We start from the raw sequence: 12,109 nt of genomic DNA, 5'->3' as shown, positions 1-12,109 counted from the left end.
GTTAGAGCTAATTATTTACACAGAGAAACGTCTTAATTGACATTGCAGATGAAACCAGTCACACAGCTGTGCAAACCATATTACTGTAGCAGGTGGCAAAAGCAAATAAAAAAGATAAGAGGTAGAAATAAAAATAAAGCCTTTCCTGGGGAAGAAGACTCACAGAATACGTCATAACTTAGCCTAGAAAAACAACTCTAAATACAACCTTGAATCTTTTGTTCCACTATATATGCAGTTTGGATCATCTATACACTTATAACACACTAAACTATTTTTATTTAAAAATTCAAAATGATTGAAAAGAGAAAAGGAGGCCCACACATTATAAGACTTTGCCTGTCATTAAAAATTCCAGCAAGTGTATAGTCTGGGCAGAATTCCCCTGCTATTTGCACCAAATTAGCATCTCATCTATCCTCATGAACTGCCTGTAAACAGGCTGCAGGCAAAGACAGTCAGTGACTGAGCATGACCTGCTGGCAAGGTCATCCAACATCTATCCATTTAGGCAATTCATACCCTGTCCTAATTACAGCTGTGCCACTTCTCTATGCTTGTTCGTGTGTCACGTTGGATGAGCACAGACTGGGTAAGGTCAAATACTAACAGCAGTAGCACATGAAAAACAACAAAAGCATAGAAATCACAGTAAAAAGTCCAGCCAGTAAATCTAAAGGAAATTATGCTAGGGACAGTCCCAAATGAGAAGAAAAAAAAATATATAATAAAACTACATTCTATTTACGAAGCAACATAATGATTAGAATAGCATTGCTAATAAGAACTGACATTCATGTCATTAATTTCTACGGCTATTCCCAGGGAGAAGAGGAGGAACAAAGATGGAAAATTTCATGCTCAAATATTCCACTGTGATACAGGACAGAATTAAACCCATACAAGTGTGAAGGATGATTGCTAATTACACCTAACCTAACCAAAATGCAAATATACAATATTAATAGTGGTTTGGGTTTTAGATATTTAAATAAGTACATTATAGTGACAGTTTGCTGTATTAAGAAGTATGTCCTCATTAAAGGCCCTTATTTAAATATTTTTTGTTTGCCAGTGTTCTCCATAGACACTTTCATTTTAATTAGTGTTTGTTTTTACTTTGCTCTACAATTGTTTAGTAAAAGATACTAGCACAAGCTATTTTGCATAATAGCTTATTTCCATGCATACCCACAGAAGTGAAATCCAACATCATTCCATATATTTCATGGAAACACTAGTAGGGGTCAAAATAGCATACATAATTGTTGAATGTTGCAGAGCAACATCAAAGAAGCAATACTTATAGGGGCACTTCACTAAAAAGTAGTAATATCCTTGATTTATTCAAGACCACCAAATAGTTTTCAGAATAGGTACCCTTTAAGGTACAATTAATTTAATAGCATCTCACACTACACTGATAAAAGGGCTTTGCTCTGCTTTAAGCTATGAACATGGGATGTCTATTAAAGCGATTCTGTTACTCTGCAATAATTATAATAATTGTTCTAAACAAGTCTTTCACTTTAGTTATGTCACAGCTAAAAATAAAGTACATAACGTGTTTAATGCATAGTTATTGCTGTAGCTTAATTATACTTTATGCCTTGAATAAAAGGATTTTATTATAAATGCAAATGTGATAATACTGTTTATTATACTGTATGGTCTTTAAACATTAAGGGGGCTATTTATCAAAGCTTGGCAAGAGATAAAATTGTGAGAGATGAAGTACTAACCAATCAGCTACTAATTTACATGTTACATATTGTGTTTGGGAAATGAGTTAGGAGCTGATTGGTTGATACTTTATCTCTCACAATTTTATCTCTTGCCAAGCTTTGATAAATTCCCCCCTAATACCTGAACAAAAATGTTGCCTTACTGTTCTATTCTAAAAGTGGGATGCATTATTGGGCAGTTAAAATGTTCATGCGTTGCATTAATTAATTGCAATCAATAATGATACTCTTGTTTTCAGAAAAGTAGAAAAACACAAAAAGCAACACAATGTATGTAAAATGCAGACATCATTATTATTTTGCTACACACAGTAAAGTAATACACGGTCAGTCACATTATGACCACCTCCTACATTTGACGTCGGCAGCGCGTAGCCCACGTAGTACGTCACGTGTCGTGCGCTGGCTTGGTGGGTATATAATGTGTGCTATAGGCAGACTGCACACATATTACTCGTTGCTGTCATGGTTAAAAGGGGTGATTTATCGGAGTTGAAAAAAAGGATGATTATCAGCTTTCGGGCCAGAGGTGGCAGTATTTCTGAAACAGCGCAGTTTGTGAACTGTTCGCGTGCTGCTGTGGTGAAGGTGTATCGTGACTGGACAGATGACACCATTGCGAATAACTGACGTGAAAACTGCAGAGCACCACGTGCCACTGATGTCAGAGGTGAACGCTGGATACGAAGGTGTGTGAGGGCCGACCAACATGCTTCAGTGGAGCAGCTCACCGTCTAATGAACCTGCAGCCTACCAGACATGTGTCTAAAATGACAGTTCTGCAAACCCTGCAGCGTATGGGCGTCTGAAGCGGTTACTCTGGCTATTAGCTGGTGGTCACAATAATGTGACTCGACCGTGTATGTGAAACTGGTGCAGAGACGGAAAGTGAAAAACATTTAAGCAGCCCAACGTATCCAGATTCTAGATATCTTCTAGTAGGTTAGAAAATAAACATTCAATTGATTGCTATGGGCAACTTCACTGTTCTTATTCTTTGTATTATACTTCAGAAATGTTCCTGGCAATGAGTCCAAAATGACATGCACACGAATGGTCTTCCATCATCTTCTGAGCACATTCACATACTTATTAACATGAGGTGAACCATGTGCCAATACAGCACATCATTTTTCTATAAAAACTCAATATTCAGCGAGTTTAATAAGCAAACACACAATATGATACACTAGTCCATTTACATATAATTGAAAAGTTTTGGTTCACTAGAAATGTGTATTCAACAGTGACGATGGTGCAGTGGCAGCCATTAACACTGCCCCACACACTCCTGTGGAGACTGGCAGCAAGGCACCCAGAGATGCCACATGTCATTTTAGGCTTTATTTTGCAGCAATGTTTTTGAAAATATCTTGCAGTACTGTATTGTTTCTATTTATTAAATATAGCACCATTACACTGGACATGAGACAACTAACTTCTTATGTACAAGCAGCACATTTCTTATCTTTACTAATGAAGTCAGCAATGATTTTTCATACATAACCACAATTAACACCTAATCACGTGGTACTTACATCCTCAGACTCAAACACGTGGCAGATCATCTTGTACTGTCGTTTGCCATCCTGTGATGGGTGAGAAGCCTCCACATTGTCCTGAGAATTGCTGCGTGGCATTCGCCTGCGTGCCATCAGGACTACAATATTTCCGATATCAGCAATGTACGAGATAGTCCTCAGAGGGTGATCCATCATTGTCTCCTAAAAAAAAGCAGGGTGTGATTAGGAAATATTTAGGAACAGGGGGCTAAGTATTAGGAATATTTTGCCTCCTGACACTGCTGCTCCACATGCAGACACAGGGTTGAACCACATACAGACTTACGCAGTTTCATTCCCTTGCCATGGCCTCAATGTCATACATGATAGTCCCTTATAGGGGTATATGCAATTGCGGTCGAATTCGCGGCAATTATCGCCGTTTTTTAATTCGACCAAATTCGCCAGGTGAATCCCGGCAGGTGCCTGCCGGGATTCACCATATTCAATGAAAAACGGATTCGCCAGAATCGCGGGCGAAAATCGGCGGATTTTGCCGCGATTTTAAAAAACGGGGAAAAAACGTGAAAAACCCGAAAAAAAAATGGCGTGGGGTCCCCCCTCCAAAGCATAACCAGCCTCGGGCTCTTTGAGCTGGTCCTGGTTCTAAAAATGCAGGGGAAAAATTGGCCAGGGATCCCCCGTATTTTTAAAACCAGCACCGGGCTCTGCGCCTGATGCTGGTGCCAAAAATACGGGGGACAAAAAGAGTAGGGGTCCCCCGTATTTTTAACACCAGCATCGGGCTCCACTAGCTGGACAGATAATGCCACAGCCAGGGGTCACTTTTATGCCGTGCCCTGCGGCCGTGGCATCAAATATCCAACTAGTCACCCCTGGCCGGGGTACCCTGGGGGAGTGGGGACCCCTTCAATCAAGGGGTCCCCCCCCCCCAGCCACCCAAGGGCCAGGGGTGAAGCCCGAGGCTGTCCCCCCCCATCCAATGGGCTGCGGATGGGGGGGCTGATAGCCTTTGTGATAATAAAAAGATATTGTTTTTTCCATTAGTACTACAAGTCCCAGCAAGCCTCCCCCGCAAGCTGGTACTTGGAGAACCACAAGTACCAGCATGCGGGAGAAAAACGGGCCCGCTGGTACCTGTAGTACTACTGGAAAAAAAATACCCAAATAAAAACAGGACACAGACACCGTGACTTGTACAACTTTATTACATACTGCCGACACACACATACTTACCTATGTTGACACGCCGACTGCCACGGTCGCCGACGATCCGAGGGTACCTGTGAAAAAATTATACTCACCTTCCAGCGTCCAGAGGTACATCCACGTCCAGAGGTAAATCCACGTTCTTGGCAAAAAAACAAACCGAACACCGATCCATACCGGACTAGAAAGGGGTCCAATGTTTTCACATCAGACCCCTTTCTCCCGAATGCCGGGACATCACGTGACTCCTGTCACTGACGTCCCTTCAGCCAATCAGGAAGCGCTACTTCCGTGGCGCTCACCTGATTGGCTGTCCGCTGTCTGTACTGTGACAGCGCATCGCAAAGCCGCTCCATTACTTTCAATGGTGGGAACTTTGCGGGTAGCGGTGGGGTCACCCGCCGGTCAGCCGCTGACCGGCGGGTGACCTCACCGCTAGCCGCTAAGTTCCCACCATTGAATATAATGGAGGGAGCTGTGCGATGCGCTGTCACAGTGCAGACAGCGCTCAGCCAATCAGGTGAGCGCAACGAAGTTGCGCTTCCTGATTGGCTTAGAGACCTGTCAGTGACAGCTGTCACTGACAGGTCTCATTCGTGGAAAGGTGTCCCAAGTGTCAGCATGGGACCCCTTTCAGTCCGTTTTTGGTGCGGGTATTTGCGTTTTCTTATTTTGCCAAGTCCGTGGATTTATCTCTGGACCATGGTTGAGGTGAGTATTTTGAACTTTTCTTTACAGGTATCCGTGGATTCTACATGGAGAAGAGGACCGATGTCGGCGTGTGAACATAGGTAAGTATGTGTGTGTCGACGTATGAAATAAAGTTTTACTGTCGACGGTGTGTGTGTCCTGTTTTTATTTGGGTATTTTTTTCCCAGTAGTACTACAGGTACCAGCGGGCCCGTTTTTCTCCCGCATGCTGGTACTTGTGGTTCTCCAAGTACCAGCTTGCGGGGGAGGCTTGCTGGGACTTGTAGTACTATTGGAAAAAACAATATCTTTTTATTATCACAAAGGCTATCAGCCCCCCCATCCGCAGCCCATTGGATGGGGGGGGACAGCCTCGGGCTTCACCCCTGGCCCTTGGGTGGCTGGGGGGGGGGGGACCCCTTGATTGAAGGGGTCCCCACTCCCCCAGGGTACCCCGGCCAGGGGTGACTAGTTGGATATTTGATGCCACGGCCGCAGGGCACGGCATAAAAGTGACCCCCGGCTGTGGCATTATCTGTCCAGCTAGTGGAGCCCGATGCTGGTGTTAAAAATACGGGGGACCCCTACTCTTTTTGTCCCCCGTATTTTTGGCACCAGCACCAGGCGCAGAGCCCGGTGCTGGTTTTAAAAATACGGGGGATCCCCTGTCAATTTTTTCCCCGCATTTTTAGAACCAGGACCAGCTCAATGAGCCCGAGGCTGGTTATGCTTTGGAGGGGGGACCCCACGCCATTTTTTTTTATGATTTTACCCTTCCAGCATAAAAAAATAAAAAAATAAAAAAAAAATATTTTAAAAAATATATAAATAATATTTGTGCCTCCCAAAAAAAAAAAAAAAGTACCTAATCCCTTCTAATATAAATAGATCTGCTATTCCCAAAAAAAAAAACACCAAAAAAAACATGTTTAAAATTTTTTTATTTGTTTTCACCCTCCAAAGTGTGGCGGATTGAAAATGACGAATTTGCTGTCTAAAAGCACTGCTGTCGAATTTCCAAACTTGAATTGAATATGCTTTGGTCGAATTGCAGCACTTGTATCATTGCAGAAAAGTCGAATTTGCAAAAATTCGAATTTCAAAAAGTCGAATTTTGAAAGTCCGTTTTTTGGTCGGAAAGCACTGGATTGCATAGGGGATTTTTTTTTTTTGGTCGAAAATGACCCGAAATTGACAATTTCGGGAATTCGACCACAATTGCATATACCCCATAGTCCGCTACAAGGCATGTGAAGACCCAATTTTGCTATGCAATAACACTGGCTGAGATTTCCTGGAAATGTAAATAGTTCAGAAAACCAGGTCGGTCCTTGAGGAGCACTGACAAAATCTAACACCACCCAGAGATTACACCGAGAGAAGAAAAAATAGCACATTAGTCCACAGGCAGGGGAATGTATAACTCTGGAGGAACATAGATAGAGCACAAGTAAAAACTATGGAGCAGATGTATTAAGTGATACAGCAGTGAAAAGTGAAAGATGATAACACACCAGCCAATCATTACGGGTGTGAAAAATGACAGGAGCTGATTGGTTGGTGCGTTATCACTTTCCACTTATCACTTCTTTATCACTTCTCCAGGCTTAATACATCTGCTCCTATGTACCAAACAGAAATCATGTTATACTGTGCAGCAAGCCTATGTACTGTAGTTGGCTTAGAAATGGCAAACTAAGGGGGTCATTCCGAGTTGATCGCTCGCTAGCAGTTTTTAGCAGTCGTGCAAACACTAAGCCGCCGCCCTCTGGGAATGTATTTTAGCTTAGCAGAAGTGCGAACGAAAGAATCGCAGAGCGGCTAAAAAAAAAAAATTGTGCAGTTTCAGAGTAGCTCCAGACCTACTCAGCGCTTGCGATCACTTCAGACTATTCAGTTCCTGTTTTGACGTCACGAACACGCCCTGCGTTCGCCCAGCCATGCCTGCGTTTTTCCTGGCACGCCTGCATTTTTCCGAACACTCCCTGAAAACGGTCAGCTGACACCCAGAAACGCCCACTTCATGTCAATTACTCTGCGGCCAGCAGTGCGTCTGAAAAGCTTCGCTTGACCTTGTGTGAAACTACATCGTTCGTTATAATAGTACGACGTGCGTGCACATTGCGCCGCATACGCATGCGCAGAAGTGCAATTTTTTTACCTGATCGCTGCGCAGCGAACTAAAGGAGCTAGTGATCAACTCGGAATGACCCCCAATGTCTACAATAATAAAAATCTCCTTGTTATTGAGGTTTTTACCAGCATGCATCTGGTTATCACAGGGAAGCAAGATGGAGACCTACTGAACTAGACAACCACTAGAATGTCATTCTTTAGTCGGAGATAGAGAAATAATGAAAATTACATGTGGCCAATTGTTTTCCAGTTCAGAATAAACTTTCAGAATAAATTAATGCAAGATCTTACCATGTAATTATCTGTATAGGTTTGCATTCATCTTAAATGTACTTACAAATGTAAACCTTCTTAAGTATCTATAAAAAGGCTAATATTTCCCAGTACGTGGCTTTGTTATGATCACAGAAATACATTTTGTAGGAGCTTCTGGGAAACCCAGTAAGTTTTGTGTCTGTGTATCTGTGGAATTAAACTAGAACTCATATACTCCATTGTAAACATGCAACCAATGGCAACACTAAACACCATCTGTCTCTTCCCTGCGTCTTCATCAATAAGCAGCCTGAAGCATGGTCGCATCAGTTACTGACTGAATCATGCACAGTGCTACCGCCTACAGAGTAACAATACTGTATATAGCCAGATATATTAAATGAGACACTTTTTGAAAAAATGAATTGTACATATTCCATGAATTATAAAATGATACAGAAGTAATGTTACAAAATTACTTTTTATTTGTTTATTAAAATAAACTACTTATTAATGCTGCCCTAACACAATAAGCATCCTTTATCAAATTACACTGATCTTTCATAGCCTCCCTCTACAAATTGTGACTCATTCATTACAGCAGGGCATGACACACAGCCAATCCTCACAATTCTAACAAAGCAGTCGTGTTGTTAAATTCTAGAAATGGTTAACTCCTAATTCTTCAGACGTACAGACTAGCACCGGATAAAGGAAAACCACTATAAAAAATGTAATATAATGCGATAAAGGAGGCACAAGATAGAAAAATGCACTGACATTTAGGAGGATATCCTATTAGCTCCGGTAAAACATCGGGTGTGAAAAACGTATGTTTTTCACCAATTTTTTTGTACAAACTATCCAGATTGATCGCCTGTAAAAAAAAAAAAAAAAAAAATGCAGAAAACACACAGGTTCAGTGAAACCTGTGCGTTTGTTTCTGGGGATTTGGCTTCAGCTGCTTGAGGTTCCGATGACCATGGACAAGCTGCAGCGCCCCATGCCTTCTGCAGCAGCAGCAGGCTGGGACTGCAAACATGGCATTGCAGCCCGGAAGCTGCCACTCGGAGCGGTAACTCTGGTGGGGAAGCCGGGGCAGCGCCGTGACCGCACCCCCCTCTCCCTGCCCCCGGCAGCGGTCACATGAAGGGGAAGCACCCATGTGACCGGGGAGAGTTGGAGGAGCTGGCACCCGGTGCAGCATCAGGTAACCCCCGATAAGCCACCGCTCGTGTTGGCTTATCGGGGGTAATAGGATAGCCCCTGGCAGGACAATTAGACCCGGTAAATTACTGGGGCTAATTGGATATCCCCCTTAATGTATATGAAGGGCATATGACGGTGTATCCAATTAGCTGCGGTATTTTACCCGCTCAAGGCTATCCTATTGCTTGAGGCAGGTGAAACCAAATTCCGATAAGTAAGCATTTATTTCAGCGATCACGGCTGCAGTGACACTTAAGGTGGGTACATAGACGATTCGCTCCATGAGCGATATCGCCTAGTAGTTCCCCTACCCTCCCAGGCAGCCTATATAGGGCCTAATTCAGACCTGATCACAGCAGCAAAATTGTTCTCTAATAGGCAAAACCATGTGCACTGCAGGTGGGGCAGATATAACATGTGCAGTGAGAGTTACATTTGTGTGGGGGGTGTTCAAACTGAAATCTAAATTGCAGTGTCAAAATAAAGCAGCCAGTACATTGCACTGCACATGGTTTTGCCCATTAGAGAACAATTTTGTTGCTGCGATCAGATCTGAATTAGGCCCATAGTGTATACAGTATACTCCATAAGGGTAATTTTTCTCACAAAAATGGGCTATTATTGGATAGCCCAATGATGACCATTGGGTAAAAATCATGAAAAACGCCTTTTTTTTGCGGGAAAAATTACCATGGCTAATAGGATACCCTCCGAAATGTATACACATCCCTGTGAATACAGATTATAAGTGAGTAAGATGCTATTAAGGCAAAAGAGACTACATGTGCAAACAATATGGTACACTGCTAACACATCAAAGGATTTGTTAAGTAAGGGAGTACAGGTTTGACTGCCATAACTGTACACAGATTACCAAATACTAAATTATTTTGCGAGGGTTGGTTTCTGGACTCTCATTACATTTTTGGGCATTTTGAAAACTGGACTTAGTCTGACAATTATGCGCAAGGCGTTATTAAAATCACAACTGCTTATTGGCCTCAACAAATGTTTTGTTGCTCTATCATGCTAGTGTTCTATTACCATCTAATTAATTACATAATTTCAATGTTTTATTATTACACTTGCCTTATACAATGCTTTAACGGATGGCACTCATGCTTGCATTTCACCACTCACATCAAAATTCCCCTCCATAAAATGTTCTAGCATCGAATACATTCTGACAATAGATGGAAAAATGTAAGAACTTTTCATTGATAAAAATGTGCATGATGTAATAATGTAATAATGTGTAATGTGTATAATGGTTTATATACTCTGATCTACCTGGAAGGGGGTAAAGAAATAGCATCAAGTGAAAAGCTGGTGAGAATTCTTCTGCCTGGAAATTTCTACCACTAATGCCATTACATAAGATTTTTGCATCTGATATTTCTCATTACTAATGTAGAAACCTTGTTCAGTAAGGATTGCAATTTCTGCTAAAAAGCAGTTGCTGCAATCAAATAGTTGCCGCCCAGAAATAGAGAAAAAACGCCCATTGCAGAAATTGCAAATGCATTGCAATATGTGGGCTGATCGCAAAACCATACGCAATTACCGGAACATTGAAGATTTTTTCTACCTGCGCCAGGGAAGGTCATTCACAATTTTTGCAACACAAGTGGCTGGAAGTGGTCATCGCTGACGTCAGGGTGCCTAATTCAGACCTGATCGCAGCAGCAAATTTGTTAGCTAATGGGCAAAACCAGGGGGGTCATTCAAAACCGATCGCTGCTTTATGTTTTCGCACAGCAGCGATCGGGTCTGAACTGTGCATGCGCCGCAATGCGCAGGTGCGAGGCCCCGCCAGCGCCGGGGAGCGCCGGACTGCGACGGGATGAAGACGAAAGTGATCGCACCGACGATCGCAAGAAGATTGACAGGAGGAGGCCGTTTGTGGGAGTCAACTGACCGTTTCCAGGGAGTGTCCGTGAAAACGCAGGCGTGTCCAGGCGTTTGAAGGGAGGGTTCCTGACGTCAGCTCCAGCCCGGATCATCGCAGAGGAAGAGTAAGTCCTGAGCTGTGAAGAGATTGCACAAACTTTTGTTTGTGCATCTCTTTGCATAAGCGATCGCATCCCTGCACAGCGACTACCCCCTCCCCCTGTAGGTGGCGACTACTTGATCGCAGGGATGCAAAAACCGCACCCTAGCGATCAGGTCTGAATTAGGCCTCATGTGCACTGCAGGGGGGGGGGGGGGCGCAGATAAAACATTTGCAGAGAGAGTTAGATTTGGGTGGGTTATATTATTTCTGTGCAGGGTAAGTACTGGCTACTTTATTTTACACTGCAATTTAGATTTTAGACTGAACACACCCCACCCAAATCTAACTCTCTCTGCACGTTATATCTGCCCAACCTGCAGTGCACATGGGAGGTCATTCCGAGTTGTTCGCTCGCAAGGCGATTTTAGCAGAGTTGCTCACGCTAAGCCGCCGCCTACTGGGAGTGAATCTTAGCATCTTAAAATTGCGAACGAAGTAATCGCAATATTGCGATTACACACCTCGTAGCAGTTTCTGAGTAGCTTCAGACTTACTCGGCATCTGCGATCAGTTCAGTGCTTGTCGTTCCTGGTTTGACGTCACAAACACACCCAGCGTTCGCCCAGACACTCCCCCGTTTCTCCAGCCACTCCTGCGTTTTTTCCGGAAACGGTAGCGTTTTTTCCCACACGCCCATAAAACGGCCTGTTTCCGCCCAGAAACACCCATTTCCTGTCAATCACACTACGATCGCCTGAGCGAAGAAAAAGCCGTGAGTAAAAATCCTAACTTCATAGCAAATTTACTTGGCGCAGTCGCAGTGCGGACATTGCGCATGCGCACTAAGCGGAAAATCGCTGCGATGCGATGAAATTTACCGAGCGAACAACTCGGAATGAGGGCCATGGTTTTGCCATTAGCTAACAAATATGCTGCTGCGATCAGGTTTGAATTACCCCCAGAGACCCTCCTTAAAAACGCATGGGCACGCACAGAAACGCCGGCTTCCTGTCAGTCAAATAGCCTCTGCATTGCGATCACGATGTGTATGCATATTCTGTCGCTATTATTACTCGCACGTGCACATGTGCAGTCGTTCGAAAATCGGGCAGATTGCGATTCCCAAATTTTGCAATCCTTACTGAATAAAGTCATAAATACTCTGGTATTAATAAAAAAGATATTAACAATATAGGTTTTCCTTTTAATATTATTTTTGTTCATTCAGTAAAGGGTATCTACCTCATTATAGTAGTTACAAGTGATTTTTGGAAATGTATTGAGGACATTCTCATACTTTGAGTTATCTTCATCAAGATTTATTAAGTGTTAATGTGTTTAATACAAAT

General features: G+C 43.0%; 1 protein-coding gene across 3 annotated transcripts in view; it reads right to left on the bottom strand.

Moving 5' to 3' along the window:
• Positions 1-12,109, bottom strand: part of APBA1 (amyloid beta precursor protein binding family A member 1) — a 354,528-nt gene that overhangs the window by 51,197 nt on the left and 291,222 nt on the right. For all 3 annotated transcript variants that reach the window (XM_063913906.1, XM_063913904.1, XM_063913905.1), the window contains one exon: positions 3,284-3,469. In XM_063913906.1, the coding sequence (XP_063769976.1) occupies positions 3,284-3,469 (186 nt within the window). The remainder of the gene's footprint in view (positions 1-3,283; positions 3,470-12,109) is intronic.

This window comes from Pseudophryne corroboree, chromosome 1 (genome assembly GCF_028390025.1).
Source record: "Pseudophryne corroboree isolate aPseCor3 chromosome 1, aPseCor3.hap2, whole genome shotgun sequence".
Classification (NCBI taxonomy): Eukaryota; Metazoa; Chordata; class Amphibia; order Anura; family Myobatrachidae; genus Pseudophryne; species Pseudophryne corroboree.
The sequence above is the reverse complement of the archived record's forward strand: the minus strand, read 5'-3'. Positions and strand labels throughout refer to the sequence as shown.